This window comes from Budorcas taxicolor, chromosome 24 (genome assembly GCF_023091745.1).
Source record: "Budorcas taxicolor isolate Tak-1 chromosome 24, Takin1.1, whole genome shotgun sequence".
NCBI classification, from domain to species: Eukaryota; Metazoa; Chordata; class Mammalia; order Artiodactyla; family Bovidae; genus Budorcas; species Budorcas taxicolor.
In genome coordinates this window covers 1,730,721-1,752,708 of record NC_068933.1, presented here as the reverse complement: position 1 = coordinate 1,752,708, position 21,988 = coordinate 1,730,721, and the positions used below count along the sequence as shown (strand labels likewise).

Below are 21,988 nucleotides of genomic sequence, written 5' to 3'. Positions count from 1 at the left end.
ATTTAGCAAAAAAAAAAAAAAGAAAAGAAAAGAAAAGGCAAGGAGGCAGGCAGGCAGCTGCAGGGAGAGATGGGGAGAACTCCGTCAGGCCCAGCCCATCCCAGCTGCCCGCAGCTCCTGGCAGATGAGGACCGAACGAATGCCGCCGTCAGCTCACACAGTAACTGGAGCCTGGGAGTTGGGCGTGCTGGCTGGCAGGGAGGAAGTCAGGTAGGTTGTCCCTCCTCTGAGCAGATAACCCCAGCACCGCTGACCCACTAATGGTTTCAAGAGACTTGTCACAAATTAACACATTAAGGGAAAAGACTAAAAGAATAGTCATTTTTAAGGCCAGAGATCAAAGCTATGTATATTGTTCCTGGGTTCTCAGACCATAGCTGATTAAATCTGCAAGCTTAACCCAACATTTGATGTTTCTCCTGTTTCAGATGAAGGCTATTTGTTTTTAATTCCTTTTACTGTTATGAAGAAGAGCTTTAAGAAGTACCAGGCTGCAAACAGATCCACCAACAAGGGGCTATTCATAGTGGGTCCCCCGCCACCTCCAGGCTCTGCGTGTCACAACTGGGAGCAGGTCCCTGGGGGCAGCAGGGTCCCCAGAACAAAGCCCCCCCCCCCCCGAAGGCCAGGCCCCTCCCCCGCTGGACACTGCCCACTGTCCTTGTCTCTGCGTGAGCTCACTGCACATCACCAGGCAGTGGACGAGGACTGTCCTGAATCAGCATGGATATGGTGACACTGATGACTTCCTTTCCCTGCCAGGACTCACTTTTTTTTACAGAAAGGTTTTGGTTTCTGGTGGCTTATTGTTGCTGTTCTGTCCCTAAGTTGTGTCCAACTCTTTGCGACACCATGGACGGCAGCATGCCAGGCTTCCCTATCCTTCACTAACTCCTGGGGTTTGCTCAAATTCATGTCCCCTGAGTCAGTGATGCCATCCAACCATCTCATCCTCTGTCCACCCCTTCTTCTCCTGCCTTCTATCTTTCCCAGCATCAGGGTCTTTTCTAATACGTCAGCTCTTCGCATCGGCTGGCCAGAGTACTGGAGCTTCAGGTTCAGCATCAGTCTTTGCAATGAGTATTCAGGGTTGATCTCTTTTCGGATGGACTGGTTTGATCTTGCTGTCCAAGGGGCTCTCAAAGTCTTCTGCAGCACCACAGTTCAATTTACCATTAAACGTTGAGATCTGCATCCTGAGACACCCTGGACCACCTTGTAATGGTGTTTGCATCTGGGACTTGCATCTTCTAATTTGATTCTCTGAGCGCCTCCAGGGGCCCCACCTCTAAGAGTTTCAGGAATGTTACCTCCTGAGGTCAGGGCTACTCCAGTTCTATCATCCCAAGGAGGAGGGAAACTGATGCCAGGAGAGACGCACACATGTTCTCAGTCATCCCGCTCGTGTGTCCTGAGGATGACATTCAAACCGGAGCAGCTGTTTGGGAAACCCTCAAAGCCACACGCTTCTCTGCCGCACAACTTCCTCCCAAATCCTGCTTCATCCAGACGATTTGACTTGGTGCCTAGGAAGCTTCTAGAAAAGGCCCAGGTCCCTGATGGCAGGCTGGACGTGATTGGAGCTTTCCCACCTGAACACGTAATGTATGACACTATGTACAGAACGCTATGCCGCCACTGGAAATGACAGCTGTGAGAGCCTCGGACTGACACGGAAAAGAATCAAGTCTTAAGCATAATGGAAAAATGTAGGGTCAGCAGTTTTAACAATGGATATTCAACAGCTGCTATCATGTGGAAAAGAAATACGAATGAAAAGACAGAAAGCTGATCAAAATACAGGTGTCGCAGTGGTGAGGGAAGCACAGCCTTGATGATTTTTAGCTCCCTCTTCACATTCGAGGGAATTTTTAGGAGGACAATTTCACTTTCATAATGGGGCAAATCATACCTAAAGTGTCGCTGAATCATTAAGAAGGGGACTTCCCTGATGGCCCAGCGGCTCAGACTCCACACTGCCCATGCAGGGGGTGGAGGTCTGATCCCTGGTCAGGGAACTAGACCCCGCAGGCCACACAGCATAGCCAGTCTATTAGCCCCATTGCTAACTGTTACAGATGTTAATTACCCAGAAAGTCATGTAAGGATTAGAGTACTATCACGTTAAAATGTGGCACCAACACGCTTCAACCCTGGTCTCAGCCTCGGTGGCCAGGCAAGGAAACAGCCACCAGCTGCGGGAGATGGCGTGGGTTAGCAGCCTGCATACCCAGCGCCCTACGTCCACACGACCTTCCAGGCTCCCCAGGGAACCCCCGCAGGTGGACCACGCCTGGAAGAGAGCCCACACGTGCCCACCCACCTGCCCCGCCGCCCGCACGCAGCCCGTTACCTTCCCGGGTGGGAGCCGGCGGGCCCGGCTGATCCATGCTGCCACAGCCACTGCGCTCTGGGCTTTGGGGCGTGCAGGGCCACGGGGAGGAGGCTCAGCTGTCAGGGCCAGGTGGCGGTGGCCCTGGTGCCACTGGGTGCCCGCGGACAGCCTGAGGGGAGGAAAAGGTGGGTGTTCTTTGGTGGCTGCAGTGAGGACCGTAACCTCCTCGGCATAACACTCAGGGCAAAGCGAGGCGGAGCAGAGACTCCCGGTGTCTTGACGGCACCTGGAACCGCACGCAGGAGGCACTGGCCGGACCCCTCCCTGCTCGGGATGCCAAGTCCCTGCTGAACCTCACACGTGTGCTGAGGGGGAAATGGACACGAAAGCCCAAGCATTTTTCTTCTTCTTTCAACTAAATCTTTACCAGTTTGGGGTGAAGGGTTAATTTCTGAGGACTGAGGAGGAGGCTAGCTGTTTTTCAAGCCCTTTGGAGCAAGCGCGTCGGTGAACCCGCCGGCCTGGGCTGGATCCCAGGTCCTGCTTCATCCTTTCTATCTCCTGCCTTCCTGTTTCCTCACAAGTGGTCTGAGATACGTGCCACACCAGGCAGGCCACGGGAGGTCTGGTCCCACGCTCCCAAGGAGGCATCCTGTGAACCAACGACACTGTTTACAGTGTTGATACCCCCAGACAACTGCCTGGGCTCCACCAGAACCATTATGGGAAGATAAACTTGACAGACGCGCCTTCCTGGTTCTCGGGGTCCCGGATGAGACCCAGGGAAGGCCCCCACAGATGCCACACAATACTCGGCAGCACCCTCTGGAAGAGGGACCGAGTACGGGCTCCAAACCATCATGACAACGTGCGCAGACCACAAGGGTCAGGGGACTTAAGACCTGGAGGAGCTGGGACAATAAGCAGACAACCTGAGCCTTTCACCCTCATCAGCAGACACTGGCTTCTGACAGTGAGTATAACACCACTGCTTCCATATAGTCAGCAGACCCTCAGCCCACACCTGCCGTGTCCTGCTCTGCACAGTCACAGCAGGATAGCACACATCACAGAAGTGTGTGCACACATACATACACATGTGCTCACACGTGCAGAGGTGTGCACATACATATTAGTGTTTGCATGCATGCATGCACAGATGTATGCCCACATACATAGACGTGCTCACACACGTGCACAGAGGTGTGTGCAGATACATATATATGTGCTCACACATGTGCACAGAGGTGTGTGCACACATTACATACATGTGTGCTCACATCACATACACATGTGCTCGCACGTGTGCAGAGGCGCGCGCGCATTACATACATGTGTGCTTGCACATGTGCACACACATACATATGTGTGTGCTTGCATGCATGCAGAGGTGTGTTCACACATCACATACACATGTGCTCACATGTGTGCACAGAGCTGTGCATGCACATGCACACACATGTGCCCACACATGCATATACATATATGTGCGATCACACACATGCCCAAAGAACTGTGTGAACACATTATATATTCATGTGCTTGCATATGTGCACACAGAGGTGTGTGCATACACACACGCACATGCACACGGAGGCCCAGGAAGCTGCCAGGAGGGAACAGGAGGAAGGTCAGGAGGACTTGCGGTCAGGAGAACACAGAAAGGGGTGACATCAGGTGATACATCATTTCCCAAGAAGAAATTCAAAAATGCCTGGGAGGAATCGAGGAAAGAAGAACCTGATGTGCTCAGGGCTCCCGGGGCGATAGGGGCTGCTGTATCATTCCATACCCTCACCACAGTCAGGGGTGGGGACACTGCCTCCCTCTCCCAGTGCAGAGCAGCCAAGTCCAGAGCAATCTGAGGACCCGTGCAGGCCCTGGGGCTGCCATCAGGGCAGAGCAGCCCCTGCGCACCACTCTATGGGACCCTAGCCCCGTTGTCCATCGAGCAGACACCACTGGCCCATGGCCAGGCTAATCCAGAGAAGCCAGACGCACAGGCGCACTGGACCTCAGGGTTTTCCGAGTGTTACAGATTCCTTGGGTTTCTCTATCACGTCGTTTACTCATCTTAAACCACACTGTACAAATCTCATTAATGCTATTTGTCCTACTTAAAATGCATAATAGAGAGTCTAAGTGATTTCCTCTTTTCCACTGCTAACACGGGACAAAACGAAAGAACACGCCAGTGTTTGTCTCACTCTGGAGCTTGATCCTACTGAACCACCACCGCTTACCTGCTGAGCTCCCAGGACACCGAGATGCACCGCGTAGCCATCCTAGTCTTCCTACTGCGGACGAGAGGACGCCCAGGGCTCGTCCCCAGGGCAGAGCTGGCTCTGGGACCAGCCCCGGCACCCTAGTCTGTGTGTGGGACGTGTATGGATTTCAGAAGATCACGACACTCAGGGGCTGTTTACTTCCAAAACCAGCATCGGCGGGAAACCACCTTCCTGAGAAGCAGGCTGTTCAGGAAGCTCACGCACACAGGACCTGCCTCTGGGTTTGGGGGCCTGGGTGTCCGTGTTCCGCGCTCTGCTCTGCGCAGGCATCGCCCCGGGAAGCTCGCTCCCCGACACTGGGTGGGCGAGAGCTGGGCCTCTTCCCACCTTCTCTGGCCGCCCCGCAGCCTCAGGCCGGCGCCTGCTGCCTTCTGGCTGCCCACTGGGTTTGCAGACAGTGCTTTTGGGGACAACATGGAGCCCGCTTGGCCCACGACCGACCCAGGGATGGAGGACAAGCCTGGCCTTCTCACAAGCCCCCCTACCCCCGGCGGATGAGCGGCAGGAGGTAACACTGGTCTGGGCTGCTGGGCCCTGGGGACTATCACTGTCCTTCTCCAGCTTTGGGCTGTGGTTTCCAACAAAAGACGGCACGTGCGACGGAAGCGGCCACCTGGAAAGCCAGGCAGGGCACGGGGCGGGCCTGAGGTGCAGCCAGGACTCCGCCCCAGAGCCTGGGCAGCTATGGAAGTGCCCCCGTCGCTAGCCTTTTTTTTGGTCACGGTTTCATGTAGCCTGAGTCTTTGCTTCAGCGAGGTTTCCAGCAGCTGAGCGGTCTCTGTAGATCTGCAGGGAGAGTGCCATGGACACCCCGCGGGTCTGGGACCTGCTGCCTCTCCAGCGGGCATTTCCCCTGGGGGCTCGGGGTCCAGAGTGTGAGGAGCGGGGGGCAGTCGCCACCAAGGTCATCCCTGCGGAGAAACAGCATGAGTACCCAGGATGCGGGAGCCTGTCTGGGGAGACCCTGCTTGGGGCTCCCCTCTGGCCCAGGGCCCCAGCACCCTCACTGTGAACTGAGATGAAGGGGCGCCTGTCAGCGGCCGCGGGGCTGGGGGCCGACAGTACTCACCCCCTGGCGTCGGTGCCGCCCAGTCACACGACGTGGGGCACAGATTATAAGCTGAACCCGTCCCCGACCCACCAGCTTGGGCCCACAGAGTCCACCCACCACAGACTGTGCTGCAGACTGTTGGGGGACCCAGGGTCCCCCACAAGCACTGGACATCAGCCATGAGTGGGAGTCAATACACCTCAAGCCCGGGGACAGGGCCTGGGGACGCTGGAACGCAGAATCCTGTTGGGTCACGGCCGCCAGGCCCGTCTCGGTCTAAAACCACAAACTTCCGAGCAAGCTCACGGGAGGAAGGCTCTATCTACCTCCACGCGGAGATCCAGGAGGGAAGAGTGACAAGCTCACATGTCTTGTTGGGAAGGCTCCATGAACTTAACTCTAAGTTAAGTCAAAAACACAACAAGCCTTTTCACTGAATGTTTTCGTAGATTTTTAAGTAAACGTGATGCTCACAGAAACAAGAATGAAGGAAGGAGAGTGGAGAGAGGAAGGGGAAAGAAGAAAAAGCAGGTCTTCCCGTAAGCCAGGCCAGGAACGCAGCTGCCGGGGGACGTCTACTTGGTGACCATCAAGTCTGAGCACGGAGGGCACGGGGTGCCGAGTACCCTCAGGGCCCCACTGCGGTGTGTCCTGGGTCGCCTCTCTCTGCCCACATCAGACTGAGGCCACTTTCATGGGGCCTGAGTCCGCTCCCCACCAAAAAATGAAAAAAGAGTGAATAGAAGCAATTTATTCCATGCGGCAAAGACTGTGACAGCAGCCAACCAGCAAATGTTTACTGTCTTTTCCAAACGGTCCTTCGCCCTGGGGATCAACCCCTGAGAACTCCTGGGAGGGGCGCTCACTGGGAACCGCAGCCCGCACCCTGCCACCACACCCGCGCCTCCTGGCTCCGCTGCCTTGGCCTCAAATCCTTACAAACCAACTTCCTCGTGCACACTCCCGGGTGCAAATCCCCTCACCCTGCAGACTGAGCTCCCGTCCTCCCTCCCTGCTGTATCCCTGTGTCCCTCCACGTCTCTCCCTCTGTCTGTCCTGTATCTCTCGGTGTCTCTGGCCCTGTCTCTCCGTCTCTGTGTCTCCCTGCGTCTCTCCATGTCTCTCCTCTCTGTGTCCGTCCTGTATCCCGGTGTCTCCGGCCCCGTCTCTGCGTCTCTGTGTCTCCCTGCGTCTCTCCATGTCTCCCTCTCTGTGTCCGTCCTTGTATCTCTGCGTCTCTGTGTCTCCCTGCGTCTCTCCATGTCTCTCCTCTCTGTGTCCGTCCTTGTATCCCGGCGTCTCTGGCCCTGTCTCTCCGTCTCTGTGTCTCCCTGCGTCTCTCCATGTCTCTCCCTCTCTGTGTCCGTCCTTGTATCTCTGCGTCTCTGTGTCTCCCTGCGTCTCTCCATGTCTCCTCTCTGTGTCCGTCCTTGTATCCCGGCGTCTCTGGCCCCGTCTCTGCGTCTCCCTGTGTCTCTGTGTTTCTCCATGTCTCTCCCTCTCTGTGTCCGTCCTTGTATCTCGGTGTCTCTGGCCCTGTCTCTGTGTCTCTGTGTCTCCCCCTCCCCCTTCCAGCCTGCTCTCTGCTCAGCCAGCAGGAAGGGACACAGCCCTTCCTTGGGAAGCCCATCCTGGGCGGGTCTGGTGACAGGATTCAATCCCAGGGAAGCAGACGGGGAGGCAGGAACAGGAGAGGTGGATGCTGTGGGGCTGGGGACACAGCTGGAGGAGCAGGGGACAGATGGCTGGGGGGACACAGGTTTGGCCAAAAGTCAGGAAATGGAGCCCCACTGCCGACCCAGCCTCCACAGCAGCGCTGACCCCATCCCCATGTCTGCCCAGCCCCTCAGGGTGCAGGCTCCAGGACAGAGCTCTGCCACTCCTGTTGACATGGGGAGGGGGTGCGGTGATAGCTCTACCCACGGTGTGCCCCTCCCTGGGGAGTCACCTGGACCTCCCCAGATGCGGTCCCTATAGGCCCCAGGCCATGACACGCGGGACCACAGGAACCGGCCTGTGGAGCTCCGGCTGCCGCTCACGCCATCATCCGCAGGTTTACAGGCGTGGAAACGCATTGACTATTCATCAGGGCCCAGAGCTGTAGCTGACACACAGACCGATTTCAGACACACTGAGGGCGGGGCGGCCCTGGGTGATGCTCCTCGCCCCTCCTGTTCTGGCTCTCCTCCCCTCAAACCCCTAAACCAGCGGCCTGCACAGGACTGGACACGGGGTGCCCCAGACCCAGCAGGCCCTGCCCCACGCTGGCGCCGAGCCAGACTCAAGAGTCAGGGGGACCGTGTCCCTGCCGTCCCCCAAGGGCCAGGGGCCCAGACTCGCAGCCCAAACACCCCCTCTATGGGCTCCTGAAGCCCTCCTGCCTCCAGGCACAAACATGGGTGTCCACGGCCATGCAGTCCAGCCCGAGAGCTTCCTCTCAGAACCATCCAGACACACGACCCCTTCCTTTCAGAACTCACCAAGGACGAAGTTAATTCTGCCTTTACTTGGCCACATCTCTGAGAAATCTATTCATAAAGCCAGTGTTACAGTCATGAAACGGGAGAAAGTCACCCCTGCGAGGGGGTCAGCGCCGACAGGAGGTGACACCCCAGGCCCTGGTTACTGGTTGGAGCCTGCGTCCGTCTGTCCAGGCCTCCCTGTCACCTCCCGCAGCACACAGCCCGACCAAGGACAGGCCCCAAGCACACCCGCCAGGGACAGTTCAGCACTTGTGCATGGGCCAAGAGCCCCACGGACCGGGAGGAGGGGAGCAGAGAGGAGGGGAGGAGGCCGGAGACGCACCCCCACCCGCACCTCCTCCCGGGACCCACACGCCCAGCAGTTTCTTGCGTAAAGTAAATTCCAGCTCTCAAAAATCACCCTGACAGACACAGCTTCCCGCCTTGGGATGGAAGGAATTTGGGGAAACCCTGGGCTGACATCCAAGCCCCTGCCTTCCTTGCATGGGCACCTGCTGCCCGCCTGGTGGACCGACCCTGAGGGGTCACGCTGCAGCAGGAATGCCCCCTTATTTACGGGAAACGCAAGTAACTCCTCCCGCACAGCAGGAAGGGTGCCGTGTGCACGTGTGATTACATCAGGCAGATGCAGGCAAAGCCGCTGTCCCCCCAGACTGGAGCCTTCCGTCATGTGTCGGCGCAGCGGCCCACCCAGTGTAGGGCAGCCTGGCCCCACCTGGTCCCTCCCTATGGACGCCCACCCACCCGACCCTGGCTCGGACTACCCTGCAGACCGCAGGGGGCACCGGGGGGAGCACCTTGCTGTAAAGCCCAGGACGCCCTCGATCGCCTGGCCTCCCCTGGGTCCCCACCCCCACCCACACACGGGGAAGATGGGCGCCAGGGTCCCCTGCCCTCCTATCGGCCCAGATGGGCTGCAGGGACGCACACCCTGGAAACAATCTCTCCCCCTCGACTACCTGCGATTCACGGCCTAAACACTCCTGCCGTCTGGCAAACGCTGCACCTTTCATTCCTTCCTATTAAATCACCGCGAGCAGCGCATGTCTAAACGCTTTTCCAGAACAGAAGCCAGCGGCAGGCCCATCAGGTTCCCTCCAGGCCCCAATCAGTTCTGGACCCAAGGCGGGACTCTGTCCTCCGCAGACCCTGGCCTGGGTCTGATTTTAGTTCCAGCGGAAAAGTGACCAAGGCCATGTCCCCAGGACAAGAACTCTGACACCAGGCCTGGCCCCCGCACCATCAGGGAGAAGGGCCTGCAGGCTGAGTCCCTGGCCACGCAAGCAACATCCGACTCAGCTTCTCTGACGGACGGAGTCAGGGCTGACCACTGCCCACTGCCCAGTCCAGGGCTTGAGAACAAAGCGTGCATTGATGTCTTATCAGTTTCACAGCGAGCGGGCCGCCGGGGCCAGGGGCCAAGGCCACGTCCCCCAGGGGGAGCTGATGGCTGCACCAGCCCGAGTTCCAGCTCCACGTTTGCCCTCCTGGCATCTCGGCCAGGCTCAGACCTGCACACGCAGGGAGTGAAAAGACACACCGAATTCCTTCCATCAGAGCTCAGCGCTCCTCGCCCAGAAGCGGACTCTGGCTCCTGACTTGGAATCACGTCTAACTCTGGAAATCCTGGGCTGTTTCTGCACTGGTCCACACAGGCGTCCCATCCCCACCGCTAGGCAAATGCCTGCACTTCCAAGCCCTTGCATGCCACTGCTGAAGCAAGGCAGAGCTGGCCCGACGGGCAGAGCACCCGCCCGACTCCCTGTGCTGGAGACCCCGACATCCTCCAGGGTCCAAGGCCTCCTGGGCTTCCCCGGTGGCTCAGTGGGTAAAGAATCCACCTGCAATGCAGGAGACACAGGTTCGATCCCTCGATCAGGAAGATCCCCTGGAGGAGGGCATGGCAACCACTCCAGTATTCTCACCTGGAGAATTCCATGGACAGAGGAGCCTGGTGGGCTACAGTCCAAGGGGTCACAAACAGACACAACCTTGCAACTGAACCACAACACCCACCAAGGCCTTCCAGGCCCAGCCGAGATGGGTACTGACCTCTGCTCCAGCCCTTTCAGCTCAACACTCTCAAGCTCCCTCAAGTCAGTCACCACCCCTTCTTCCCTTCAGAGAAAGAACGTGCAGAACAGAATGAAACACTGACTGTGCACGGCGCACTCCTACTAAAGCGCCTCAGCCTGTCCTGTACGCTGAGAGCCTGGTCTCCACACTGTTGAGAAATGACTCAAGTTCAAAGTTCACATCTGTTTGACTCTGAAGCCCGAATGTCCACAGTGCTTTCTTTAAAAAAAAATGATGTCCACTTGCCAGGCTCTGGTTCCCCGCAAACTGCCAGTCTCCAGCCCAAGAATCAAGAGTGAAGCCTCAGTCCAGGAAGCAGAGCCCCTGCCCTCAGGACCCGACCTCCTCGCGCGTGGAGACATCCTTGGCTTCGCGTAGTTACCAGTGGGCGGACTGTTTGGGCACCCTCATCTATTCCTTTTGTCTTCTTCATAAAATGCCCAGTTCAGGAACCCAGGCGACTACCGAGTCAAGGTCTTGAAGCCTCACCTGGGCCACCAGGCCAGCGGCCCCCTGGGGAAGGCTGGCTCAGCCGTCCTCCTGGGAGCACGGAGGCCTCCCCCCGCCCCCGTGGGCCTTGTCCCCGCTCCCTTTCACAAGGGCACCGTGAGGCTGCAGCAACCTCTGATGTCACATTTACTTTAAAAAGCAATTTCTAGTATCAGAAAGTGGCTCCTGGAAGAGAAACACTTTAAACCTAAAACAAAAAACTCCTAAAAATCTTTTAAAGAATCTTTTGAACGTTGCTTAACGGAACCAAAAAACATCAACAACCCGCAGAAAGCACTCTCTACTAGCAGGTACCCATTACTTTCCCGACATAAAGAAGAGCAGGAAATGAAAGGATAAGAGCAGTGCCCGTGACTGGCCATTTTTATCATCAAAGTTTTGAAAAGGCACACACAGAAACAAAGATGTGAAGAAGCAAAAGCCGACTTCAAGGCCTGCTTCTCTGAAGTCTGAGTTCGGAAGGAGTCCCAGTGACGGGTGTGTGCTGGGTGGGGCTGGTGGCGGGTCAGGGGTCCCGTGCCAGCTCTCCCGGGCCTCATTCCCACAGCCATCATGGTCAAAGAGGGCCCGAGCCCCCATTGCGGGCCCCGGCCCACACCCCTAGACCCTGTGCCCCTCTGTACTGCTAAGCCCCAGAACTTCCCAAACTACACTTCCAGAAGGCTTAACTGAGGGAGCAGTAATCCTGCCCATAAATGTTTAATGCCTGTGATCCCCTTCTGTCTTGTTTCAGTCCACTCCCTTTCTACCTGGGCAAACTATAAGTAATGTGCGAAATAAACACCAACATGCTCTGAGTATCTCAAGATCTGGATTTTCATTGCAGCGTTTCTATCATGCCTCGTGCAATAAGAATACTGTATTATTCGATATGGATCTTTAATTTATAGTGACACAGCCACACTGACAGCATTTTCATTTTGCTCCCATGCAGAGCCTTCTTGCTTTAAAATGCATTTTCACAACTTGCCTTCCAGCAATTTCCTAAGGGAGTAAACTGAGGTTCTACAGGGGACGTGACTCTCCCAGGGTCGGGGGAGCAGTTCCAGAACTCAGCCCAGGGGCTGAATGCCACCAGAACACCTCAATCTCCAAGAATCTCCAAAGAGAAGTTTCTAACCGTCTAGCCTCACCAGAAAAACTTCAGAGAACATAAAAATATCAAGAAAACAAATTCAATAAAACAAAGTCAACCTTGACCTTAACAAATTAAAAAACACTATTTTTAATAGCTCTGGATTTTACCTCATCCCTAACTGTCTATAACTGCTTTGATAATACCTGGCCTGAGAGAGAGAGAGAAACTAATTATTTCAGGAAACCATGGGAGTCTACACCTGACTATGAACAGTCACGCAGCCACCTAACTGCAGATGTTGTTGTTGTTGTAACAACAGTCACTAAGTCATGTCCAACTCTTTGCAACCCCATGGACTGCAGCACACCAGGCTTCCCTGTCCTTCACCACCTCCCAGAGCTTGCTCAAACTCATGTCCATCAAGTCAGTGATGCCATCCAACCATCTCATCCTCTGTCATCCCCTTCTCCTCCTGTCTTCAATCTTTCCCAGCATCAGGGTCTCTTCCAGTGAGTCAGCTCTTCGCATCAAGTGGCCAAAGGATTGGACCTTCAGTTTCAGCATCAGTCCTTCCAATGAATATTCAGGACTGATTTCCTTTAGGATTAACTAGTTTGTTCTCCTTGCTGTCCAAGGGGCTCTCAAGAGTCTTCTCCAACACCACAGTTCAAAAGCATCAATTCTTCAACACTCAGCCTTTTTTATGGTCTGTCTGTCACATCCATACATAACTGCTGGAAAACCACAGTTTTGACTCTACAGAGCTTTGTCAGCAAAGTAATGTCTCTACTTTTTAATATGCTGTCTAGGTTGGTCATAGATTTTCTACCAAGCAGCAAGTGTCTTAATTTCATGGCTGCAGCTGCCATCTGCAGTGATTTTGGAGCCCCCCCAAAATAAAGTCTGTCACTGTTTCCATTGTTTCCACATCTATTTGCCATGTAGTGATGAGACCAGATGCCATGATCTTACTTTTCTGATTGTTGAGTTTTAAGTCAGCTTTTTCACTCTCCTCTTTCAACTCTCATCAAGAGGCTCTTTAGTTCCTCTTGCTTTCTGCCATAAGGGTGGTGCTATCTGCATATCTGAGATTGATATTTTAATTACTGAAATACTGACTGCAGATGGAGTCACTTAACCAAACCATACCCCAGGGCCAGTCAAGTAAACATGGTGAGAGCTTAAGGGATACATTATATCAATATATTAATATTACACAGAGTATATCTCATCTTTCCTTTATTAAAAAAATTATATCCTTGAAAATATGTTCAAAATATGTATTTTAACTGATGAACAGTAAAAATGTTATTCCTTGCAATGTTCTACCTGGAGGGATATTAAGTAACTCTTGCATAAGATCCAGGACATTGGCAGCTACTTTATTTTGACTTTGTGGCTCAACCAAAGAAAAGCTAAAAATCCACTGCACTTAGTTTATGAGATTTTTCACCTCCAGTAATTGAAATGTAAATATTATATTGCACCAAGTATGTCTGCTGCTTTCTCAGAATGTTCACGTCCTGTTAAAAGCTGAAACATTTACTCACATTTCTACCTTCAAACTGAGGGTCTTTCAGAGGGTAAGTGTTGCCAGGTAGGGATGAGGAGTCACCTCTGCCGGCTGGCAGCGCACCTGTTTGTCTCCCAGCTATGCAAGATGGGAGGGAGGGTTTCTAAAGTAGCAATTACCTTCACCCTAAAGTGGGCCAAGGAGAAGGAAATGGCAACCCACTCCAGTATTCTTGCCTGGAGAATCCCAGGGACAGAGGAGCCTGGTGGGCTGCTGTCCATAGGGTCGCACAGAGTCGGACACAACGGAAGCAACTTAGCATGCATGCATGCATTGGAGAAGGAAATGGCAACCCACTCCAGTATTCTTGCCTGGAGAATCCCAGGGACAGAGGAGCCTGACGGGCTGCCGTCTATGGGGTCGCAGAGAGTCAGACACGACTGAAGCGACTTAGCAGCAGCAGCAGCAGCACGAAAGTGGGCCAAGGGCTTCTGCCTTTATAGGAAAATTTAAACGACTATTCCCGACCTAAACACCCCAACTGGCCACTCCTCAGGGGACTTCACTGGGGCCTGGTTCATCCAGACCCCAGGCCGGGCCAGAGTGCCTCCTGCACCTCCGGATGGCCGGTGGGTCTCGATCCTTTGCCGTTATCCCGGGACCCTCGGTAAGTGGGGCGCTTCCAGGGCCTCAGCTCCGCCACCTGCACTGTCCACGCTCGGGGCGGCGTGTGCCCCGAGCGGCCCTCGCACTGTCCCCCAAAATCTGGGGTGGGCGGGCAGCCCGGACTGCAAGGTGCGGTGGGATCGGCCAGTTCGAGGGAGCTGGGCAGAAGGGAAGCTTCCCAAGGAAAAAAGGAAACTCCCAAGCTCCGCGATAGGTGGGCTCGCGGGCGGCGCCCTTCAAGGACTCCCACCCCACCCCTGTCCGCTCTCATCCCGCAGCGGCCCGCCGCCCCGCCCGCACTCAAGCCACAGGACCCTGTCCTCCCTGGCCCGCACTCACCCTGCAGCCGGGACGGGACCCCCGCCCGCCGTCCCTCCGACGACCCCTCTCCCAGCCCCGAGTCAGCCGCCCCGGGATGCGCCCCGGCCCCGCCCACAGGGAGGTAGGCCCGCCCGCGCGCCGTGATTGGCCTAATTTCGCAGCTCCGGGAGTCCATTGGCTGTCGCGCCTGCCCGTTCCTCGGCTGTGCCCTGCCCTCGCGCCCGCGCATTCCTGCGGAGCCACGTGGCCTCGCGCCCCCTCCTTCTGCCCAACGCCCGGCTCGGTTGCGCACGCGTGGGCTCGCGGCGCCGGGCGGGCAGGGTTCCCGGACCCCCCGGACCCCCCGGACCCCCGTCTCTCCCCGCGGAGCCCTCGGGCTGGGCACCTGTGGGCAGGGTCCTCCGGCCTATCTCTCCCCCAGCTTCCCAACCCCCTCCCCGTCCCCAAAGCTTCCACACTTTCCCTTTGCTGGCTGGCCCTGCCTGCAGGGGCGTTCCTGGCTCCTCTGGAGGTCAGCTGCCTCAGACCCGCCAAGTCTTGAGGGTTTGGAAAAGCAAAGATTTCTCACATTTCCGAGGCATTTTTTAAAGCTTACCTTTTACTGAAAGGTTCTCATATTCACCTTCACTTTGCCGGTGAACATGGGTTAGAATTCACCATCCTCTAAGAGCCAAAAAGTAATGACTTAAGAGGCAGAGGTTAAGCCTGCGGTGTCACCCTTTGAATGGACAATGCTAATAGGGCCTAAGGGAAACTGTTAGCCACTCAGTAGTGTCAAATTCTTTGCGACCCCGTGGGCTGTAGCCTCTCCCCCCCCCCACCCCCCGCAGGCTCCACTGTCCGTGGGATTTCCCAAGCAAGAATACTGGAGTGGGTAGCTGTTCTCTTCTCCAGGGGGATCTTCCCGACCCATGGACTGAACCCTGGTCTCTTGCTTTGCAGGCAGAATCTTCGGGGTCTGAGCCTAAAAAGCATCCTTCTACTATGAGCTCATTTGAGGTGAAAATCCGCATATATGCTTGGTTCCTCACAAACGGGCCTTAAGATGAAAAAGAATTCCCTAATGTGCTGTTGAAATTATTTGCAAGGAGCATTTCTTCGTTTTATAATTTTAAAAAGGAAGCGTATTATTACAGCATATGCTGTAATTTCTGCTATAGGACAAAATGCCAGAGAAGAATACAAACCAAAATGACAGCTGTGGAATGTTGCCTGTTACCTGGTCAACACGGTAAATAGTGAGTCACACCCTAGGCTCCTGTCCAAATCTCTCCATCATAGAAGTAATTTAATTCAGAATTTTAGAACTTCCAGGCATCATAAAGGTCTAGGGTGACATCCACTAGGTTTGTAGAAGGGAGACAATAATATAGTTAAATGTCACAAAGCTAATTTAAACATCAAATGACTCTAAAGCCACCATGCTCTGTGAAAGTTCTTTCCCTGCAGATTGTAGCTCATGTAACTCACAGTTACCATATAACGAATACAATGATTGGGGGAAAATAATAGTAGGTAAGATATTATTTTGGGGTCTCCCAGGTGGCGCTAGTGGTAAAGAATCCACCTGCCAAAGCAGGAGATATAAGAGACGTGGCGATCCCTGGGTCTCGAAGATCCCTAGAGGAGGGCGTGGCCACCCACTTCGGTATTCTTGCCTGGAGAATCCCATGGACAGAGGAGCCTGGTGGGCTTCAGTCCACAGGGTCTCAAAGAGTCGGACATGACTGAAACAACTTAGCACGCACACACACACACGCACAAGGTAATATTTTAGCAATCTGTATTATTAGAGGTTGCTAATTTTATGGGAAAAAATTGAGCTGTTTTAGAGAACCCTGGAAAGATAATAGAGCCTGAACCAATTGAAAAAGATACTTCCTCTCAGTGACTTTAATGTTGGAAAAATTATTTTGGGTCTCTTTTCCTAGGACTCTTTGAATAGCTTATTCAAAGATCTCTTACCCAATTTTCTTAGTAACCATGGTGGACAGAGATAGAAAGCCCAAGTGAATTAGCTCTAATTCACCACCAACCAAGAAGATCCTGATACGTGTTTTCTGATCTAGTGGAGCAGAAATAAGAAGGAAATTATACTGTGCATGGATAAAACAAGGGATTTGGGGATCCTATTTTGGTCTGTAACACTAGTAAAATCCTGTGTGAATTACACAAGTCTCTGAACTTCCCTCTCATTCTCTAGAAAATGTGATTAATAGTGTCTATATCATAGATAAGAAACTTGAAAGGGAGAACTACACAGAGAACACTGCGGTGTCTGGGAAGAGCAGATGCTCACTAAGTCATAATTTTCAGGAGCAGGAAAACATATTGAACCAGTGTTTCTAATAGATGGCTCACAAGTTCACGTTTAAAAACTTAGGGAAGTTCAAGAGGCTGCCATTGTCATCATTTTTCACACAGAAATCATGTTATTTTGGACCAATGGGAACAGTACAGTAGCAGCACCGTAACTAGAAGCGCGGAATGAAGCCCCATTTCCACAACGGCCCTATTGACCCCTAAGCTCCGAAGAGCATGCTCACTGGGAAGAGCATGCTCACTGGGAAGAGCATGCAGAAGTGGGTGGGGTGGGGTGCTGGGGCAGAAGGAACTCCGACTGAGGCCTCCAGTCCTGTCTAGTGTATACTGGTGTTCTTCAGATACATCACCATTTTCTGTAAGCCCTTTTGTGGAAGAGGATGAAAGATGAGAGTTTCCATTGCAATTCTGCCTTTGACCAGTGGGCTACTCTATGCATGTTTGGAGAGAGAAGCCAGGAGAGACTGATTATGAGGAACTGGCTCACACAGATATGAAGGCTGAGAAGCACCATGATGTGCCGTCTGACTCCGGAGAGCCAAGGAACTGCGGGAGTTGATGATGTGAATCCCAGTCTGAGGACAGGAGCAGATGACGTGAGATGACCCAGCTCACCGAAGGAGGGACTCCTCCTTCCTCCATCTTGTTTCAGTCAAGCCCTCAACTGATTGGGCCATCCCCACCCACATGAGTGGGGGCGGTTTGTTGAGTCCACCAACTGAAAGGACAATCTCCTCTGGAAGCACCTGGAAGTAATGTTCAATCTGGGTAACCCATGGCCGTCAGTTGCCCCATAAAGTGAACCGTCACAACTGCACATTGCTAATGTGAGTGTAGAATGGTACAGCCACTCAGAACATCCGTTCTGTAGTTGCTTGTAGGACAGGCTCAGCAACCCTACTCTTAGCTATGTCCTCAAGGTACATGAAAACAGAAGTCCATAAAAAGACCATTACAAGAGTTTGTGATTCATAACATTTCAAATTGTTCAAGAGTACATAGTTCAAAACTGGGAACAGTTCAAATTTCATCAAGGGGCGAGTGTATCGAGCGAGTGTGGTACAGTCACACAGTGGAAGACGGTGTATAACAAAGAATAGCAGTCAAAGGAATCAGCTGCAGCCAGTAGCCGAGATGAGCCTCAAGGCCCTCGCACTGTAGGAAAAAACGAGCAGGCCTGACGCAAACCCTCTGCCCAAAACTGCGTGTCCCTCTCTGCATAAATGACCACCAGAGTGTCTGGGGGAGCACTCTCTCAGCCCAAGCCCCAGGGCCTGGACCAGAGAGACTGTAGTGCCCAGGGCCTCCTCCCTGGATGAGCCACACTCCCCTCCTGGACTTGCCTGAAGCGTCTCTGCTTCCCACCCTGCCCCCAACCCATATCCCCTGCAATAGCTGGCAGGCCAAGGGGACATGGGGTGGCGGGAAGCAAAGCCCAGAAAGCAGAGAGGAGGCAGAGGCACCCAGGGAGATAAGTGAGGCGGGGTTATGCGGCTGCTGTTTCTGGTCACTGGAATCTGGAGGGGGAGAAGGAAGCATTGTTCCAGGCAGGAGACAGGACTCTTTTGTTCCCAGAGCACTTGCAACAAGGACTAAGCTGTTTTCTGGCTTTGCTGTGTCTCCAGCGGGGGAGGGGAAGGCCATGCTCGGAGCAGGGAAGGCCACCCCCTAGCCTTGCAGAGTTGTGGGGGTGGACAGGGGCCTCCATCTCAGTGCTTCAGGCTCACACGCAGGCTCCTGGGGGTCAGCAGGTGACACCCGAGGTGTGAGGGCCCCCGGGGGGCTGTGCTCTTCCCTCCCTCCCCCCCTTCCCCTCCTCTCCTCTGGCAGAACAGTTCAAAAATCGGGGAGCTGGAACTGGGAAGGAATGTCAAAGAAGGACAGAGAAAGAGGATGGGTGCTGTAGAATGTTTTTCTTTGCTCTCAGAGCCCTGCTCCTGCTCAGAACAAGCTCTGATTCTCAGCAGGGTGGGCACAGGGGTCATAGGTGCCGAGAAGATACACAGTCAGGAAGGTGCCATGGCTCAAGGAGCCCCGAGACACGGCTGGCACCCCACTCCTTTTCCTGTCCCCACGGCCTGAGGGCCTCTGCGGGTGAGAAGCAGGGCATCGCAGCCCCCATCCCACCCTGAGAGAGGCCAGCGCCCCTCAGAACTGGGCAGCACCTGCACCTAGTTATCCGGGACCTGCCAGATGGGGGGACAGGACTGGGTCTGGGCCCTGGAAATTCAGAGCCAGGTGGTCTGACAAAGCAGGAGAGAGGGGCCTGCAGGGGACAGAGGGGTGCAGACCCCCGCCCGTGCTCCCAGTTGCAACTCCCCACCTGGTCCTGGAGCCTGCCCCCACGCCCACCCTCCCCCCAGGATGTTTCCTTTGCTCAAGGGTATCCCCACCCACCTCGGGGAGGTCCCAGACTTGAAGGATCCCCTGGGCTGCGCCCCCCACTGCCTCCCCCTCTCAGCAAGACGCTGACTCCCTCGGCACCGAGAGCCCGGAGGCGGGGTGACTTGCAGGGTCCACTCCCACCCATGTCAGAAGGACGTGAGCTCCTCTCTGGGGACCAGGAGTCCCCACTCCTGCCTGAGGCCACCTCGGCTACTTTGCAGGCTCTGCTGCCACAGCCTGCCAGCCCCCCTCCCCAACTTCCAGACCTTCTCTGTGCCTGGGACCCTTCCCACAAATTTTGCCGGGGGTCTGTTTCTGCTGAACGCCACTGAGATGCTCGCGCTTCCACTGTGGTCACGGAGCTGTGACCCAGGGGACAGAAGTGTGTCTGCTCCAGGGCCAGCTCAGAAACCATCAATCCCATGGGGTTCCTGGGTGCTGGGAGCGCATTTGTTCTAATGTGGTGGCTTCAGGATGGGGGCTCCAAAGTCACTGAGCCAGATAAGAAGCTTGGAACTTCCAGCCCCACCCGCCTCTCCTGGGAGGAGAGAGGCTGGATACTGAATTCATGACGCATCGTGACTGTGCCTACAAGATGAAGCCTCCATCAAAACCCACAAACTACAGGGTTCAGAGAGCTTCCAGGAGTGTGGGCACAGCCCCAGCTCCAGGGGCAGAAGCTCCTGTCCCCCAGACACTCCCAGACCTTGCCCTCTCTGCCTCGTCATCTGACCGTCTGTCTGTATCTTTCAACCTCGTCCTTTCCTGTATTAGGTAACACACCGGTAAACATATGTAGTGTTCCCTGAGTTCCGTGAGCAACTTACTTAACCCAGGGAAGGGAGCCCAGGTCAGTCAGAAGTGGGAGAGGCCTGGGCTGGTGTGTAAGTTGGACATCTGCGGGACCCAGCCCTTAACTGCAGTGTCCCTGTCTTCATCCTGCTTGTAATCTTCCAAAAATGACCCTGGTCTTTATTTAAAAGGAGATGTTTGCTCATGAGAATGATACAGTGGAGAATTCTGACACCACCAAGTGCTGACAAGGCTGGGAGGGGGCGGTGACTGGAATTCTCATGTTATGGGGATGTAGATAGAACATTTTATCAGGAAGACCATCTGCAGTCTCATAAACTAAGTGTGTAAGTACCATCTGACCCAGCAATTCCACTAGGTATTTATCCCAACTACAGAAACCTGCATTGCAAGACTAGTACAAGGAGTGTTCTCGGCAGCTTTATTCAAAACACTGCCTTTGGAGAGACAACCCATCAGTAGGTGACCAGATAAACAAATACTGTTACCTCTATGCAATGGAATGCTGAAAGTGAAAAGTGAAATTCGCTCAGTCATCTCCGACTCTTTAAGACCCCATAGACTATACAGTACATGGAATTCTCTAGGCCAGAATACTGGAGTGGGTAGCCTTTCCCTTCTCCAGGGGATCTTCCCAACCCAGGAATCAAACTGGGGTCTCCTGCATTGCAGGCAGATTCTTTACCAACTGAGCTATCAAGGAAGGCCTCAATGGAATGCCACTTGGTATTAAAAAAAAGAACATTGTTGACAAATCTGAAAGAAATGAGACACCTAGACTCTGTATTCCCAAGTATGTGAAGTTCTTCAATAGGCAAAAATAATCTTCAGTGAAACCTCAGATAAGATCCAGGGCCTGGGAGGAGCCCTGGGGTCATCTAGCTGATGGAGATGCCGGCCAGGATGCCGGTATCACGAGCGTATGTGTTTTTCTAAACTCATCTCACTGTACTTTTTAAATGGGCCTGTTCATTTGATAGTATGTAAATTGTCCCTCAAGGGAGTTCTTTTTTTTTTTTTAAGTAAATAGGATATTAAGATCAAGAAGAGGCAGAATTTGAAGTGAGTTTTAATGTGATCAAGAAACACTTTGAGTGTTCAAGTCCATCAAACCTGCGGGTTCTTTCAGAGTTCCAAGGCTCTCCTTCCACCCTCTATAATTAAACTTACTTTTGGGCAGCAGCAATGTTTAATACAAAATTTAAGTATTTTCAGTTCTAGTATCTTCAATTATTTTCGCTTTGGCTTACTTGTGGGTGTAGAAATAGCATATTTCATATTATAGTTCCAGATGCACGGTATGGTAGCTTTGTTAGGTTTTGTGAGCTTGCCTGGGTATAAAGCAACAATCAGAGCAATACTGTCACAGATATTTACTTCAACTAAGGCTCAGAATGTGAAGTTCTGTCACGAGGTACCTTCAGGTTAGAGACACTCAGTCCATAAGATCCTCCCCCAGAAGGTGCCATTCCTACTGGCAAGCCCTCAGTACCAATTCAGTTTTCCTTGTACATCCAAAACCACATCTTTTAGTTAGCTTTTATCACTTTTTACTTTTTTCACTTAATTGTTCCCAAATTTAATATGACTGAATTATTCAACAAACAGACAACAAAGAATCTGCTCTCAAAAATAAAAAGCCACGCCCTTCCTAGCTCCTGGCCTCTAACGGGTCAGATCTGGCCAAGATTTGAAAGCATTTGTGGAAAAGCTATGACTCAGTGTGTGCTCACTCATTGTCATTTCCCTATTTCCTTCCCACATGAAACTTAGACAAGAGCACTGTGTTGCAGATGAATAAAATGAACACACTAATTTGAAGGGAGAAACGTGACCATTTTCTAAAGTCTCTGAAGCATGTCTTCCCTTTACTTGTACTACTATGTATCACTTGTATCGCTATTTATTGCTTGCAGCACTGTTACCTGCACCCAGGGGTGCTAAGGGATTCTGTTTTGCCAGGCACTGCTGCAAAGCAGGGTAGAGTCCTATTTCATCTCCACTGAAATTGGCCTCCAGTCCACTTCCCCCATTAGCTGCCTTCTCCCTCCATGAAACCTGGTTCTCGAACATGATTCAACCCTTCCCCCTAAACCCACACTAATGGAGTCTCTCCTCTATACAAGGTTCATTACTGTCCTTCTTGC

General features: G+C 53.5%; 1 protein-coding gene across 1 annotated transcript in view; it reads right to left on the bottom strand.

Moving 5' to 3' along the window:
* The window catches only part of ARHGEF10 (Rho guanine nucleotide exchange factor 10), a 61,365-nt gene extending 46,974 nt beyond the window's left edge, over nt 1-14,391 (bottom strand). The window contains exons 1-2 of the mRNA XM_052661343.1: nt 14,340-14,391; nt 2,354-2,504 (exon numbers count right to left, since the gene is read on the bottom strand). Coding sequence (XP_052517303.1) covers nt 2,354-2,390 — 37 coding nt within the window. The 5' untranslated portion in view covers nt 2,391-2,504; nt 14,340-14,391. The remainder of the gene's footprint in view (nt 1-2,353; nt 2,505-14,339) is intronic.
* Between the last annotated feature and the right edge of the window lie 7,597 nt (nt 14,392-21,988).